General features: G+C 36.4%; 1 protein-coding gene across 3 annotated transcripts in view; it reads left to right on the forward strand.

Moving 5' to 3' along the window:
• ASPSCR1 (ASPSCR1 tether for SLC2A4, UBX domain containing) overlaps positions 1–17,726 on the forward strand; it is a 91,240-nt gene that overhangs the window by 14,968 nt on the left and 58,546 nt on the right. For all 3 annotated transcript variants that reach the window (XM_088138434.1, XM_007427771.3, XM_025166399.2), the window contains exon 4: positions 5,316–5,416. In XM_088138434.1, the coding sequence (XP_087994560.1) occupies positions 5,316–5,416 (101 nt within the window). The remainder of the gene's footprint in view (positions 1–5,315; positions 5,417–17,726) is intronic.

Genomic DNA, 17,726 nt, shown 5'->3' on the forward strand with positions numbered 1-17,726 from the left:
TGCAAGAAAACAACCCAGTTCAGAGAACACCAAGGACTCTTCAGGTTATATAACTGCATGTTAGTCTGGATAGGTAGACTGCAATTACATAATGAAATAATGGGAAGTATAGCCCATCCCGGAGATGTGTGTAAGTTTTTCTAGACCAGTTATATTTAGAAATGTGCAATACTGATTTTAAATTGTGTCCTGAAATGTTCTGATATTTGAACTATTTGTATGACAGTGAAAGTTGAGTCCTGCATTGACAATGGACATTCACAGTTGGAAAGAGCAAGCAATAATTTACCCATTAATCAGTCTTGTTTTCCCATCTTTGTAAACTTAGAAACTAATTGATATGTTTTTCTGTTTTCTGGATTAAGTATTAATATTTATATATAGTTTGGAATCTCTGTAAAGTTTTAGTTGCCTAAATGTGTATTTGTGACATTTGTGGCTTTGTACTGTTGCCTAAAAAACTTATGTAATTGGCAGAGTAGATTTCTGGGCAAGAATCTCGTGGTCTAGTGATGTCAGCTGTCAACACTCTTATAAAGCCAATGATAATCTAAAAGCTGTTCTTGGGCAGCGAAGGCATTGGGACAGCCATATTAGTGAGGGATGCAACTACTTTAGTCCTGAGTGGTGACTGATGTGATAGTGTATTTCCCATGGGCATCTTCCTGCTGCTAGCAGGTCACCTCTCTTGGCTATCCTACAAGAATGACATCAAAAATATCCTGCCAGCAAAAGCATGGTGCATATTAAATTTTGTGGTGTCTAGGGTTTACTTTGAAAGCTCTTGTCAAAATGTTAGATTTTGTTGTGTCTGTCTTTTTCTTCAGATCCTTGAATTATTTCAGTGATGAACGTTATTTGTGGAATAAGTTAGATGGGGATAATTGTGGTGGCTCTGTACTCCTACTCTTTAGATTTATTTGGTGTTTTAAAGAATTTGCTTTAAAATATTAAACTGACTCAGTATCAAAACCTGAGATGCAAATTTACAATGATATCCTATCTGTATAGGAACTGCTGCTTGTTCCTGAACGTTTGTAAGGGCCTTCTGGCAACCCATATCTATCTTACAGCTCAGAATACCTGACTTAATTTGGTAGTATCAAGGTGGGTCCTCCAGATGTTGCTGTGTTGAGTTATATAATTCATCAGCATCATCTTGCACAGCCAATGGTAAGGAATGCTTGGAGTTGTAATTCAGTAACCTACAGAGCCACAGATTTTCAGTTGTAATGTAGATAGTCTTGAAAAAGGAAGAAGTTATATTCTCCATAATTTTCTTTGTTGAAACAGAATATCAGTCTATCCAAATTATTGTATTCTTAAAAAAAGTACTTATAATTCTGATCTGCTTTCTTTATATCTTCTTTTTGTGCTTGTGAAATGTAGGAGAGCATGGCGTATATAAATTATTACTTCTAGTTATTGCTAATTTGAAATATGCCATTGTATAGCCACAATATGTAGACGAGTTTTGACTCTAAAACCAGTATCGGAAAAATAAGTTTAATATAATATTGCATTCATAGTCCAGCTAGAAGTTTTTCCAACTCCAGAACTCAAGACAATGCAGTTAAAAGACAATTAAAAATTATGTAGTTTATATTTCTTAAGAGATACTTGAGAATCTAGAAATGAGTTTTTTTTTTTTTTTAACTAGGCCAGGGATAAAAGCAAAGTTAGACTCCAGAATAAAAGATAAGCAGGTCTAGGATATAGATCACATTTTACCATAAGCATAGATTAACACGATTAATACCAGATTTGGCTGTTAAATATATGTTGTCACAGTCACATGACACAAATCATATGCTCAATTTGACACCAGGGAGATGTTCTTTGGATGGGGATATCTACTCACTGATATGGATGGCGACCATCTGGTTAATTTGGTGTGATGACTATATTACCTCTGAAGGTAATAAGGATGGTCTGCCCAAAAATGCTCTTATTTACTTACATTATTTTCCATACTGTTATACCCTAATATGACTTCTAGCATTTTACTAATAACAATAACAAAATAAAATAGAGCTAGGATAATAAATAAAATAATCCAGCAATATAAACTCCATGGATGCTCACTCTCAGTGGTGGCAATCAGGGCCCAAATGCTATGTTGAAGAAAAACTTTTTTATAGCCTTTGTTAATATGTGCAAATAGAGTTTATTCAGCAATCTAGAGAGCCACAGATTTTTATTCTAGAGGGAAGGGGCTGCAAAAGAGGGACCCTGCCTTTGGACCCTGGCTAAGCTGTAGAATGAGTAGAACATTAAACATCCCTTCCTGGAATGAACATATGGGTTGGTTCGCTTTGAAGGAGATGGGCCTGTGGGAGCCAAGCCAGTTGATTCTAAAAGGCTTGTGGTTAATTTTCACAGTGTGATGGAGTTCTTTTTGAACTGGAGGTGTATTTTATTCTGCACAAATTGTGGCAATTGACAGTGGAGGGTTTTATACTTTTGACTATATACAGTGATGTTATATACAACAGGTATTTACAACACAATATTGGTGTTCATCCTGTGTCAAGTTTTCTCTTGCCTTCCTCCCAGAGAATATCTTCTGCTATTTCTCTTGTTTCTTCCCTCTTTCTCTCTGTCTCCCCGATTCCAGGGCTTGACAAGAGAGAGAGTGAAAAGAAGGGAGTGGACTGGAATTTACTGTAGTGTGTTCAGCACTGCTTGGCTTTCTCCTGGAACTGCTCAGCCAAATACCTACTGTTTCTTCATTGGAGGAAGAACCTCAGAGTCTTCTGTCCAGTCCTTCCCCAGAAACCAGGACTTCGCCACCACAGCCAATCTCCCTCCTTCCCCTCCTGGGTCTTGGATGAAGCCACCACCTGCAGCCACCCAGGTCCCTCTTTATGGTCTTGGGTGTAGCTCTTGTCCCTCTGGGTTTTCCCTTCTTCCAGGGAAGCAACCTGTGGACATTTCTTCTCTCTTCCTGACCAGGAACTGGCAACTGCTCCACGCATTTCTGTTTCCAACTTTTCTTTCCAGCCACTTCATTCACAGACTTTCTCCCTTCCCTTTCCCTCCCCTCTCCAATTTTTAGGTTAGACCACAGCATGTCCCTCAGCAACTGAGGAGGTGGGTGTCCCCCCAGGGTTCTAGTCCCCAACACATATACCAGGCTGCTGTCTCGACATCTCACCACATCAGCCCTTGCTAAGCAGCCAGATCAACCCATCAGGTCTCGTGACAACACAGCTGCCTTCAAGGCCAGAACTGAGCTTTATTTTCCTCTTTTACTCACTCCAATGGCTGGCTCACATCAACAGAACAGCAGCAATGCCTGGCCAGTAAAACCCATATGCCACATACATCCTACTAACAGTTCTGTTGATGGTCTGGTTGATATTTGGAATAGGAAAATTGTTATGGCAATTAATGCAATCCATCCAAAGTGCTCTCAGCAACCTACCTGAAAGATAGGGTCCATGGTATACAAATAAACTGCAGGAGTTGTACTAGTAATTCAGTTGTCTAGTGTGCAGGTGAGGAAAAGACTTTTTGAACTTGATGAGGCACACCTTAAATCCATTAAAGGTTTATGCTTTGCAGTAAAGAGTTGCTCTCTGTATTTTTTGCATTTCTAAACTAATGTCCTGCTACATTTTTGGGAATATGAGGGGGATGACCTACACTTTTGCCACCTCTTGTCAGAGTTTAATAACAGAAGCTTCAGAGCTTGTTTTGGTGCTTTTAATTAGGGTATTGTGGGTGGTGGTTGTTGCATTTACACTAGTCTGAATACAATTTTCTGCCACTTGAGAGAAAATTTCTTTCTATAAATTCCCCTTGCTTATTGAGATAATCTGAAGAAATTCATATGTGGTTGTTTGCCTTCTAGCCTTTTAGAGTTGAGCCTTCTCTGCTATTCCAGGTCTCTGAAATACACTCTGTGCTGAATTGAGAGGATTGGATTGGCTTTTCAAACACCCTAAACCATTTTATTTTATTTATTTTGTTTTATTATCTCTGGTTTTAATTTTAGTTTTATGTTATGTTGTAAACCTCTGATAGACTTCAGTAGTTGGCAAGATAACAGATTTAAGTAATAAAATGAAAATGAAATAAATGCACCTGTTTCCAACTGGAAGTATTCCTTTGGCCAGAATCAATTTGAGAAAAATCAATATGGCTGTTTGTTTAGCTCTCACTACAAGAATTTTTTCATCCTGAGTTTGGATAGCATGTAAACAAAACACAAATGGGTGATTTGCTTGGGGAAAAAGGCCTATGATATAAGTGTGTTCACAGCATGTTAACCAAGTGTTTCAGTCCCAAAGAAGCAGACCTTGGTTATGCTTGCATGAGATGTTCAGATATGAAATTCATTAGGGAGTGGTGCCATTTGTAATCTCCTGCATGCTATTTGTTAACAGAGGTTCTAGGCTTATTGTGTTATGCAGACCCTAAGTGTCTTTCTTGGATCCCTTTAATCTAGATACTGGACTTTAGATTTGTTGTAAGCTAGAACAAATAGTATCTGAATTGAAACAATATGGTAAGCTTGGTAGCTCAATTAAACAATGTGTGGGGGTTAAAAATGACACCATGTGTTGACTGAAGCTTATAGTCATGACTTAGTTTGATACTGAATAAAGAAAATAAAGCTTTAGAAAATGAAGTCAAGTTCAGATAAGATCTAATAAAAACAATATGGTAGAAAGGTTTCTAAGGTTCATTCTCAAAATGATTGCTACTAACATATACCAAGCTTGCTGCTTTAGGATGATTCCCAGGAATAATTCAAAATTAAAAAAAATTAAGTTTGAAATGCATAAAATAACTCTGAAATTATGCAAAGAAAAGGGCCTGTTCCTCATTTATAGTAAGTCTGTTCCTATGAAAATACTTCAATAATAAGGCACTTATAAAGCTTGGCTGTTGTGGAATAAGCAAGCCATAGAGTAATATAATTCTCCTGCTGATTCTCCCAGATGTTCTGGATGAGTAAAAATATTACCTTTCAGTTGCAGTTTGAAATTATATATTCCACAGTGGACTTTCTGCTGTGCTTTTGTTGAACATACAGTAATGTTCTTTTATGTTTATAACTTTGTATCTGTTAAGGCAATAATAGAAATAAAATTTAATCTGTGCTGTCAGCTATTTGTTTTAGAGATGTTGTTTGTAAGTGTTAAATGTCACAAATACCTGCTGCTCTGAAGCATTAGTTGAAACCCAGGACAGGGGCCAGATTTCTGTTTGCCAGATGTGATCTTGAACAAAGTTTCATGAGCTACTTTACTGTTAGATATATGGGTATGTGTATATCCTCGATACATATATATTCTATCTCCTAGATACGGATTGCACTGCAATTGGATGATGGTTCTAGACTCCAGGACACGTTTAGCTCCAGTCAGACCTTGTGGGATATTCTTCACCATTTTACACAGACCAGGTGAGTGTAAAAGCAAGAGGGAAAGAAGGAACATGAACACACAACATTTGAAAAAGGATATTATGGGCAACTAGGATGCTGTAGAATGAGTATCTGCCATGCTGGTACTTCATTAAAATCTCTCTTAAAACAAAGTAAATCTAGGAATATATTTAGTCTTGCTCATAGTCCTGGATTTACTGAGCAGATCGGTAGTAATGGCCACTACTTTGGACAGACTTTGATTATACTGTGATAAGAACATACAATAAGATGGTCATAAAGCATTAATTCACACTTAAGAGGATCAAAGTAATGTTCTCTTTAAAGAAATTGGTTGGCTTCACTATTTAAAACAAATGATTTAGCTGAAGAATTAGATGGAAGGCCAACGTAAGCTTTGCTTGAATTATTTTCTCCAATCCATTTGGAAAGCACGGTGCTGGAATGGGTTACTACATTAGTTGGACCATTAAAGGATCTTTCATCATCCTTTCTGTATCTATAGACTAGCAGGAAAAAGAAAAAAAATGTTTGGCTGAAACTATATAATAAAATACAAGTCCATGCATTGATAGTTCAGTTGTGTTGTGTGTTAAAAGACGGTGTATACAAAATATAGTTTATCCCTGAGACTTCATTGGTTTCCCATGTCACAGCTTATTATAACATTATTGCAAATTTGCTTCTCAATTATTGTATGTAGTTTTCATGCCTGTGCAAGTTTATCTCACTACTATACATCTGTCCCTGGGACTATTTGCACAGTCTTCAATATCAGACAATTTTTAAACTAGAGCAATTGACTTTTCCACTCCTTGGAATATTTCTTCTCCTTGGTTCCTTTGGTTTGCAAAAGTATGACTGGAAATGACTGGTAAAAGCAGAAACACCCCTAAACGAAATGGTCACCCTACTTTTCTGCCACTCTCCTCAATTTTAGTTTTCACCCTTCACTAGTTGTGTACTTTTTCTCTTTGGTGCTAAATATCTGTGATTATTATGTATTAATAATAAATTGTATATATTATGTACAATTTCCTAGGTTCTGATAGAATTAAATGGGGACGAAGAGTTATTCTGAAATTGGGGGGATTTTCTCTTGGCTGTTGGGAAGGATTCTACACAAGTTTCAATTTAATTATTGACTGGGCATTTCCAAGCTTTTGAGGTGTTGTTTTTAAAAAGGCCACTTTGTGTCTTTCAGATTTTTTTTCCAAAAAATTAGCCTACGCTTCATATACTCTGTGGATTATGAAGCTTCTGTGATGGTTTGCCTCCCTCTTGCTGCAGCCTACATTTAGTGTTCTTTCTGTCTGAAGTGGATTCAAGACTCCTTAAAAACAAATGTCAAACTAATAATCTGTACTTCACAGATGATTTATTACTTAACTTTGTTTTTTGTGGCCTAGAAGGCTGAACTTCTTAAATTGTAAACAATTGTTGCAAATTATGTTGAAGCATCTTTCTCTCTCCTCTCCCTCTTCCCCCCAAAACCACTTCTTAGCAGGCTTGCCTAATACTTAGGAAAGGACCGTCAATGATGTACATTTTTTGTCCCCCTTTCTTTGTTCTTTGATTTTTTTTTCCTGTGATTAAATGGATCTTCTAGGTTCTCTTCTGTTTTAAAACACTTTTCTATCATCCATGTGCTATGTTATAGGACTGTCTCATTGGTAGTTATTTCTTTCAGACTCAGAAGTGTTCCAGGAATATCCTGGGAAGTCATTGACTGTCAGACTAGGACTTCCCAAGCTGAGATGATAGGACCATCAAGAAAGGATGGGTGGGCCAACTTGAACGCTTGCATGAATAACAGCAAACAGATGACTGCTATTTCTCTGCCAACCTTTGATTTGCAAATTTTTGTACTTTTCCCCTGACACATTCCAGATACAATTTCACAAATAATACTGTTTATGTCTAGTGGGTTGCACTTTTGTGTGACTACCAAAAAGAACTCTAATTTCAAATATCTCCAAAGATAAGTCACTTACCTCTTTGTCCATGTATTGGTTCGTATCTAAATAACATAGCACCAACATAACCATTCGGTAGAGGTTCCCTGTTAGAGATTTTATCTTTGTGTAATTTTAACAGTAATTTTAAATTTAGCCTCCACCATTTTTAAACTGATAAACCTATTGATTATCTAGCTCCTGCTCAGTGAACCTCAGGTATATTTTGCAGATTCTGTACTGATTCCTAAATTAGTGTTTTGTATGGAATCAATTCCTTGCTTGAAAACAGTTTCAGACTGTTGGAAGTTCCCCTTTCATGATTACATAGTGCAGAATGCAACATTTTTATGTAGATGAGATTTTGAGGTTGTAATTATGCCCAAGATTTTCTCTTTTCTCTCCTCTCTTCTCCTTTACTGTTTTGCTTAGCATCCATTCTGAAAAAGATTTCTGGAGAGCCTATAAAAACACAAGATCTGTGCTGTACCATGCTAAAGGTCTACAACATCCAGTATTATGTTTTAATACGCATTAATACCTGTGGAAAACTGGGCACCATAACAATAACTTTCTCCTGTCTCTGTTGCTCAGTAGCTGGTATTCAGATAGATACTGCCTCTGTTACTGGAAGTCATATACTGTATAAACTATCTTAATTAGCAGCTATTAATAAGAGTTGTCTACTATGAATTTGCCCAATCCTCTTTAAGTAGGAAAGTAATGCAAGTTAGCAGCTCTCTCTACACCTTATGGTAGTGTTTTTCATAGTTGAACCAAGCTCTATGTGAAGATCTTCCAAAAATTTCTGCCATTTAGCTTCATTGGAAAAGTGCGGATTAAAGAAAAGGACTTGCTCCTTATTTAAACCCTCAAAGCATTATAACTTTCTTCATAGGGAAATTGCTGTAGCTCCATAATCATCCAGCTGCATAATCATTTTAGGCTAAGCTTGCTTTTTCTGCCCAGTTTCAGCTGTAGAATACCAAGTTCTTCTTGGTTATGTAATATCAGAATTCTACATGGAATTCCAAGTATGATTATATTTACACATGTATTTACTTATTTTATGTCTGTGGTCATGAAAAGTCCCTCTTTATAGCAACAACTAACCTATTCCCCAAGTTTAATATCATTGCAACTTTGCTCTCCTACAGTGAATTTAGAAATTATTATCATTATCATTATCATTATCATTATTATTATTATTATTATTTTTGGAGTTCATTCCTTTATATCCGCTTCTGTTCAGACTGTTTGGGTATCGCACTAATGCAGGGCAGGGATACCTGAACTAATTCTAAGTCTAGAATAAACACCCTTTTCAGAAGAAATATTATTAAAAGTCCTCCTTTAGTTCAGGTTGGGCAAATGATTAAGGGTCACAATTAAGTTTAGCTTTCATTCTAGACTAATTCCAGGATATTTGGATATAACTTCATGTTCCCTGTAATATATTCCATGCTGTTCAACCTTTGGGTATGCTCCAAAGGTACCTCATGAGTATAAAAAGTTCAATCAGTTCACATTCTGTTGCCTTTTTAAAAAATTATAAAATGTAATGCAAGCTTACTTTGAATATGCTGCTTTGTTAATTAATGTTTTATCTATTTTTCTTTGATAACCCTTATTTATTTAAATTTATGTCCATTCTTTTCTCTCATAGTTACATAGTTCTTTTTCTTGTGATGAAACTGAAGTTGGAAAACAGAGTATTTATTATTGCTCATCTACTGTTGCCTTACACTTTATTGTAAGCAGTCAAGATGATTTTACATTTTTGCTCACCCTCCACCTTCAGTTGTGATCACTTAATGAGGTAGTAGGAAAGATTTAAAATTGTAAGGACACTTGTACATTAGTAATGTTGCTTTTAATGACATCTGAAAACAGTTCAAATTTGGAAGAGTATTACTTGTAGCCAAAAAGGTTGCTAGAACTCTTAAGTATGACATGGAAACAGAACAAATAAAAAACTCTATGATAAAATGGATGCAAAATTTTAAAGAAACAATCACAACAATGGGGAGAACTAAGGAACAAGTCAATATTTACCCCAAGTTACAATTTAAGAGAAAACTGGTATAAAATACTTTATAGATGGTGTATAATTCCATCAGTAATTGCCAAGATACACAATCATATAGTAATAAATGTTGGAAATGCTGTGGTATAGAAGGAACATTTTACCACATGTGGTTGTGTAAAAAAAACTCAAAACTATTGGAAAGTAATATGTAGTACTATTCAGAGAATTTTAGAAACTAATGCTAAGTTGAAACCACTTTTTAAAAATTAGGCATAATAGGCATAACTCCAGAACTTATCAACAACAACAAGAAAAAACAATTTATTAAGATATGTTGACAGTAATGAGGAAAACTTAGCACAACATTGAAAAAGATATACGCTTCCGACAAAAGCAGATTGGGAACTTAAACTTGGAGAATGTGCAGCAATGGGAAAATTAACAGCATATATTCACAATAGAAATTTGACTAAATTCAACCAAGAAAGGCTTCCATATATATTATATATTATACAGCAAAGCAAATTTAAACAACTTAGAGTATGGTTTTTAAGGGGAAAAAGAATTGATTAAAGAACTGAAGTTAGAATTATATGACAATTTTAAATGTTTATAAATATTGTATATCAGTTGAATAAAACTAAGGGGAAGTTAGAAATTAAATATTTATTCAGTAATGTTTTTATTAGATTTTCTTTTTTCTTTTTTCCTGTTAGGTGATTTATCTTTAAATAATAAAACAGAGGAAATACTGGTATTCAGCTCAGATATTTAAAAAAAGATCCTTTAAAATCCCTTTCTATTTTGTTAAAAATAACTCAATGTACTCTGCTTTCTATGGTTAATCATTTATGATATACTGAGCACCAATTGTACAACTTTTGCAATTGCTCTGTCTGCTTATTGATATTGGGTCTTTGAATTTTTTTTCTTTTTTCTTTTTGCTTGCCTGGTGTGTGTGTGTTTGTGTGTATGAAAAAAAAATCCCCTCTCACCCCTATGGGTGGTTTGTGCCTTCCTCAATCTTGGGTCCTCTACCAGACGCCTGGGAGTTTGAGGGTTCCGCACAGTATCCTAGCTGTTCCTGGCATGCGCTCTACTGGACAGAGAGCTCGGATGTTGTTCCTGGGATCTGTTGGAGCCACTCTCTCAACTTATGAGTCACAGCCCCGAGTGCTCCTACCACCACTGGGATCACTTTGGCCTTTACTTTCCACATCCTCTCTAGTTCCTCCTTCAGGCCCTGGTACTTCTCCAGCTTCTCATACCCCTTATTCCTGGTGTTGCTGTCACTTGGCACTGCTACATCTATCATCACCGCTGTCTTCTGGTCCTTGTCTACTACCATGATGTCTGGTTGATTGGCCAGTACCTGCCTGTCCATCTGGATCTGGAAGTCCGACAAGATCTTAGCCCTGCTATTCTCCCCGACCTTCTGTGGAATCTCTCATCTGGACTTGGGAAAGTCTAACCCATACGCTATGCAGATGTTCCTGTTCATGATGCCAGCTACTTGTGCCAGTCAGTGTATGCTGTTCCTGCCTGCATCTTACACCCTGCCACTATGTTTTGGACTGTCTCTGAGGCCTCTCTGTACATTGGGTCCTGTCTAGTGTGGTAGACCTCTGCTTCTGTGGATCTGGTGCTTAGTGCCTGTTCTTGTGCTGCTATGATCAGTGCCTCAGTGCTGTCTTTTAGTCCAGCCTTTTCCAGCCACTGGTAGGATTTCCCAATATCAGCCACCTCAGCTATCTGTTAATGGTACATCCCATGTAGGGTCTTGTCTTGCCGTGGCACTTCCTGTGCTTGAACTTCCTCCCATGTCTGCTGCTGCCTCAGATATTCTCTCAGCAGCTCCTCTTTGGGTGCCATCTTACTGATGTTCTCCTGGATGCTCTGAATTTTGTCCATAACAGTGTCTTTGACATGCACCAGTTTTTTCTGTTAGGTGATTTATCTTTAAATAATAAAACAGTGGAGATACTGGTATTCAGCTCAGAGTTTGTTTTTTTTTAAATCTTTTAAAATCCCTTTGTATTTTGTTAAAAATAACTCATTTTATTCTGCTTTTTATGGTTAATCCTTCATTTGTAATATACTGAGCATGAACTGTACATCTTTCGCAATTTCTCTGTCCACTTACTGATATTACCTCTTTGTATTATTTTCCCCCCTCTTTTTTCTTTTTGCTTGTCTAGTTGTGTGTGTGTGTGTGTGCTTAATTTAGAAAAGATTGCCAGAACTGTGCCATGATCTAGCCTATGGCTATCTTGAAAACAAAAATTAAGTGGAATCAATTGAATTATTCTTAGGACAAAAGTATTTGGACTTTCTCCAATTGTACCTTTTAAGGTGCTTTAGAAATTACTCATTATAATTTTCACTCAGGCAATGCCGTCATCACTTAGTCATTGGACCATGTTTGTTTTCCTTTTGTATTTTTTTTTTCTGTTAATGGAATCATCTATTTAGACTGCCTCAGAACGAAATGCAGTTCTCCAGAGGTAAGGATGCTCAGTAATGCTTTACTTCCATATATTTTGGGGGGCAGTATCTTCAGTAGTTGCAGTAGTACTCACTAATTCTTCCCATAATATTTGAAGTTTCAGATTAAAAAAATTAAAGTATCTGCATGTTCATAATTTCTACAGTGTTTGAAAGGAAAAAGAGACTGTACTATGTACAGCATTTAGGTAAAACAGTTGAAATATCTAGCTCAATAAAAATGTTGTATGCTTTAGTGGGAAATATGTTTGCATTTTGTACATAGCTGTTTGTTTCAACTGTGGAACACCCCCCGCTTTTTCCTTTTGATCCTCTGTTCCTCCCCCTCATTGTCTCTGCCACCTGCCTAACATCCTCAAAGGAAAATGCTCTATCCCTAACCAGTCACTAAAGGCTTCAGACTTATGTCTTTTTTATCTAGATTAAGTTTTCCTAGCCTAGCAGCAAATTGAACCAATCTGTAATTACAAATTGTGTGTATGTGGCTGCAGTCTTAAACAGGTGAATAGTCCTTCATTTCCTCCTCCAGAGGTTTGTTGTGGATTTTCTTAACACAAAAAGATGATCTATGAAATTCTGATGCCATCATCCCTGCTGCATTAGAGAAACTGTTTTGGTGAATTGGGGCAATTTGTTTTTAAAGAATATGTTATGGATTTCTTTCATATTACTTTTTAACTACTGTATATATTGTTAACAGTCCTCCTGATAGGGTGAATATAATAAAACAGTTTTCTGTATGAAAAAAATACTTAATAGGAATGAATTGTGTAGATGCTTTGTTTCAATTATTGAAGCAACAAAATGTAGGAAAATAATAGATAATATAAAACAAGGCTGATGTCTGGACAGCCTTGTACTCAGAAGAATTCTAACTCAGAGCATACATTTTGAATGTACAGACTTCTAACTTTAAGCACTCCCAGTTTAGAGAAAAGAAAAGATACCAAGCCTCAGTGATAGTTTATTTCTGAGACGTTCTGCTTCTGTTTAGGCAGTTAACATGTATTTATCTGAGGAATTAATTGATGAGCTTAGTGCTTACTGGGGCATGTTTTCCAATATCTGTTCTTGTTCTTTTGATGAGTATTTTAAATGTTAAATAGCATTGGTTTCCTTATGTGGAAATTTGGCTTAACTGGCCCAAGGTACAGTAAGTTTAACAGAAGTACTAATTTCTCTTAATTCATGACACACAAATGGGAACTCATACTGTGTGGGATATAAGAGCTATTTGGATGACTTAAAAAAATTTTTTAAATAACTTTATTAGGATTTTAAGCAAGAAAGATAAAAACTAACAAACTAATATTTTCAATAAAGAAAAGAAAGAAGTAAAGAGAGAAATGACTAAGCCAAAACTACAGGAAAAAGAAAACAAAAATATAAAGAACTAACTTCTGATTTTCTTTTATAGCAGTTATAAATATAAATTAACCTCTTACTCTATGGTTACAGCATAATTTTTATTTCTTCTATAATCTATTGTTTTTTCTAATAATCAAAAACATATATCAAAAGTTCATTTTTTTCTGTTTCATGTAAAAAGTCTATAAAGAGTTTCCAGTCACCATTAAACTTAATGTCTTTTCTCTAATCAAAGATGTCAGTTTGGCCATCTCAGCAAGTTCCATCATCTTCACCATCCATTCCTCCATTGTGGGTAATGTCAAGTCTTTCTACCTTTGTGGAAATAATCTCGCTGCATTTATGTATAAAAACAATGTTCCATGGCTTTTTTTAAACTTATTTTTAAAAATTTTGAAAATACTAAAAAAGCTGTATGTGAACTAGCTGAATAGCAGTTTGAACTCCTCGTTGCATTTTCCCATTGTGTAAGCTGGAATGCTTCTGTGTTTTATAAGCTATCTGGTTAAGTAGCTATTTCAGGGTAGATTCACAGCCGTTTTGTCTGACTGCTAACTCTTCAGCTCTTCAGCATCATTCTCTGACTGTCCCATATGGAGAATTTTGTTAGAGTTCTGTGCGTCTTCTTGGAGCAAAAGGGGATAAATGTGGTCAACCCACTGGAATTTTCCCCCAGGTCCCCAGTGTCCATTTCTGCTAATTAGGTCTGAAGAAGGTCTGGAAGCTATTGTGGGCTGCTGCTGCTGCTGCTGCTCCTCCTCCTCCTCCTCCAGCATGCTCTAGCCCTTACACAAGATGTTTACAGGCCCTGTCAGATCCCTACATGAGGGAATCTAATCTGCCTGCTGTTCTCCTTCTGAAAAACAGCACATCAAAGTAATGGCAGCCTGTTTGATGTGTCTGCTTGCCTCAGAGAATGCACGTAATGGATTAACAGCCGCTGGAGGAGGGGCCTGCTGGCTTCTAACCATCTTTTGGGAATCTTTGTGTATGTTGTTTTTTTGCAGACACTTGATCAGAGAGTATAGTCTTGGATAATAATGCCAGAGGTGTTGAAATTAAAAGAGATGGCCCTTTTCTTGTAATTTGTTAGATCATAACATTCCTAGTCTTGCATCTTAAACCTGTGATCCTATCTTTTGCAAATAAGTTGGGTTTTTTTATTATGACTTTGGAGAAGTCCCTGCTGTGCCTTGAATATTCTCTAGTTATTACAGGAGACCTGACCTGTAGAAATTCTGAGGGCTCTGATCACACACCTCTGCAGTTAAATAGCCTGTAGAAAAAAAAGAATAACCTTTTTATCATTTCTTTCATGACAATTTTTTAAAATGTGCCTATTTCTCATAAACTGGAAAGGAAGAATATAGAATTAAGGAAACAAATACAGTGAAAGATACATTGATTTGTCTATTTAAGCAGAGAGCTCTGATGTTTTTTATAAGTTTGGATTTGAATCCCTTTGCATTTACCTAATATAATTAGGACACTAAATTAAAGTTGCCGTTTATTAGCACTAATGTAGACAGAGTGTGGTATCCTGCATCTATGTTTGGAATAAATACGCCAGTTGGATTGTCAGTGTAGATAGGTAAGAATTTCATTTGTTTTATTTTATTTCTGGTAAAAAAAAATAGAAAATACTTTAACCAGTTCATAAATAGCATGGAATTTATCATTAAAACAGAAAAATGAAAAACTGACAGCTCTCCCTAAGCTGAGAGGTAGAGATGTAGGAAGCAGAATAGCTACATCAGTTTGTAGTGCTATATCAGTCTGTTGAGTTGCTGTTTTGGAAGCAAGCCCTTGGTTTTTGCCAGTCATCCCTTTGTTAAACAATAGTCTCTGCAATTTGAAGAACATTAATTGGGCTAATGTTATTTAAAGTATTCTGCTTACCTCCCTTTCTCTTTTACACTTTAATATGTTACTGATCACTGCATTCATGCCATATTCAGAGGTAAGGGTATGCTTATGAGTTTGTCACTAGCATACTTTCTGGCAGATTACTCTTTCAGTTTTCTGACTTATTATTATTAATAATTTCTGCAGCAAGATTGTCTTGAGACACTTTCAGTTTCTAAAACCTAAGGTTTAGGGACTTGTCATTCTGCATAGTTTCTGTAACATGCTCATTTAAAACATGCTATACACTGAAGCATTGATTAAGTAACTGGTGCAAAATGTGGCAGCGTGAGCAGTGAAGGGAGCCTATTATTCTATGCATGTGACGCTATTGCTCTGCGAGCGGCATTGGCTACCAGTATGCTTCCAGGTGCAATTTAAGGTGCTGGTGCTTACCTTTAAAGCCCTTGGGGCTGGGTTACTTATGGGACCATCTTTCCTCAATTGTTTCTACCCATGCCATTTAGTCCAGCAGGAGGGGCATGCTCTGGGTCCCATCTGTTAGGGAGTGTTGTTTGGCAGGGCCCAGGTGGACAGCCTTTTCTGCCATGCCACCCACCCTCTGGAATATCATCCCAGATCAGATTGGCCCCAACCCTGCTGGCCTTCTGCAAGGCTTTGGAGACTTGGTTCTGTGCTCGAGGCTGGGGCCCTGGGTGTGTGATGGAGCCAGTTTCCTGGTTCTGCTGACTCTATGATGTTTTTTTAATTTTCTTTCAGCTGCTATGTGTTTTATGGTTTTTTTAATGTGGTTTTATTATTTTTAATATTGTTAGCTGCCCAGAATCATGTATTTGAGATGGGCGGCCATATAAATCTAATAAATACGTTGGTCCCTTAATATTGGTGCACTCTTGATCACCTTGATCAAATACTTGCTGGATAATTTTAATTTTTTTCCCTCTGTATGGGAGAATTGAACTGTTAGGCATTTCCCCCCACCCCAACTGCAAGTGTTTGCAAAAGGAGGACAGCCCTTTTTCTGTATCCATAAATATGACATAGGGTGATTTAAACAGTTTTTTTTCCCATTAGGGTCATCAGTAGAGAATGTATGAAGGGCCACACATGTTGTCTTCAGACTTGTAGAGGATTTCAATACAGTCCAAAAGATGTCTTTGGGATTAGCGGGAAATGAGATAAATGTGTATATAAGCAAAAGGAGATAGAAGATCTGCAGAATTTATTTGTCCCAATCATTAGGCAGAATGAGATGGCTGTATTAGGCAGCAGATACTAGGAAATGGTGAGTGGCAATGATTTATTGGCAATTAGGCTGTGTGCCATATGACCTGCTGTCTTCATGCACATTTAAAGATGGTTTTTCATTTCCAGTGCTGAAGTTTCAACTGCCAGTCCATTCAGCATCTTCATATGTGGAAAAAAGTGGGAGTGCTATTTCAAAACATATTGGGCTGCTTCTGGCAGAAGAATAAAGGAATTCAAGTTATGGTCATAATTGGAAGAAAAAACTATAAAGAACAGGAATTTCCATTTGTAAGAGTGATTCTCATAGGATAGTAATAGGAGTTTATGTAAATTAAAAAATAATACTTTCATCTTTCCACAGTGTTTCTATAAGTCTTTTGGCAGTTATTGCCTTCTGGAAGGACGTACTATATTATTATGTTGGATGCTTTCTGCTTGAGTTGATAAAGTTTGGGCCTTAGAAGATGTGTTGTTTCACTAATTTTTATTATTTTGTTTTGAGTTTTTTTGGTCAAATCACTTCAGACTCAATCCTGCTAGGTTTAAATTTTGGTTGTTTTTTCTTTCTTTTCAGTCCTGAGAACGAACCATTGGTTTTGTGGTGTTGGTGGTTTAATTGAAAACCTTTTATTTCTTTATTGATGCTGCATTGCCGGGTTTTTTAATCTTTACCAAGTAACTAAAATCACATTATGTAGATGAATTGAGACACATCAAGTTCTGTTTAGGAAAGTCCACATTCCAACTGTTTTTACACCTAATTCTTTCCTAATCAAGAATTAACATTAAGACTTCTGTGGATTTTAGATACTTTAGATACTGTAGTTTCCTTCCCAGGAATTCTTCCTGTCAGCAGGAATACAAAAATACATATCAATCTTAAGATCATTTTTAGATCTATTCATTCTGTAGTTCACTTATGAAAAGTTGACACTGATTTTCCAAGAGAGGTAGACTTAACATCTGAAATTTCCCCTTCCTTCCAAATAAACCTCTGACTTGGCCTGTCTGTAAGATTTGTGTGATAATCCAGATATTGACAAGTTAGTATTTATCTCCATGATCCTAAAAATAATCAGATACTAGTATGTTCAGATCCTGCTGATATTAAAGGTAAAAAAGTAGAGACTGGAAGAAAAATTGACAATCTTAAAAGAAGATAGATTTGTGCTGTTACTTCTACCATTTGAACTTAAATCCTCCACTGGTAATTTGGACTATGGTAAATTTGTTTCTGCTATAGAGTTACTTTGTGGCATGTTGGCTTATCTGATAAATAGAAAATAACAGCGAAAACATCTGCTTGTTAACCCAGTTCTAAATAAAAGCTAGCAATGGCAGTATAGGTGGCCCTTGT

This window comes from Python bivittatus, unplaced genomic scaffold, assembly GCF_059951505.1.
Source record: "Python bivittatus isolate LINGU-HERP-01145 unplaced genomic scaffold, Pbiv_v1 ctg000220_np1212, whole genome shotgun sequence".
NCBI lineage: Eukaryota > Metazoa > Chordata > Lepidosauria > Squamata > Pythonidae > Python > Python bivittatus.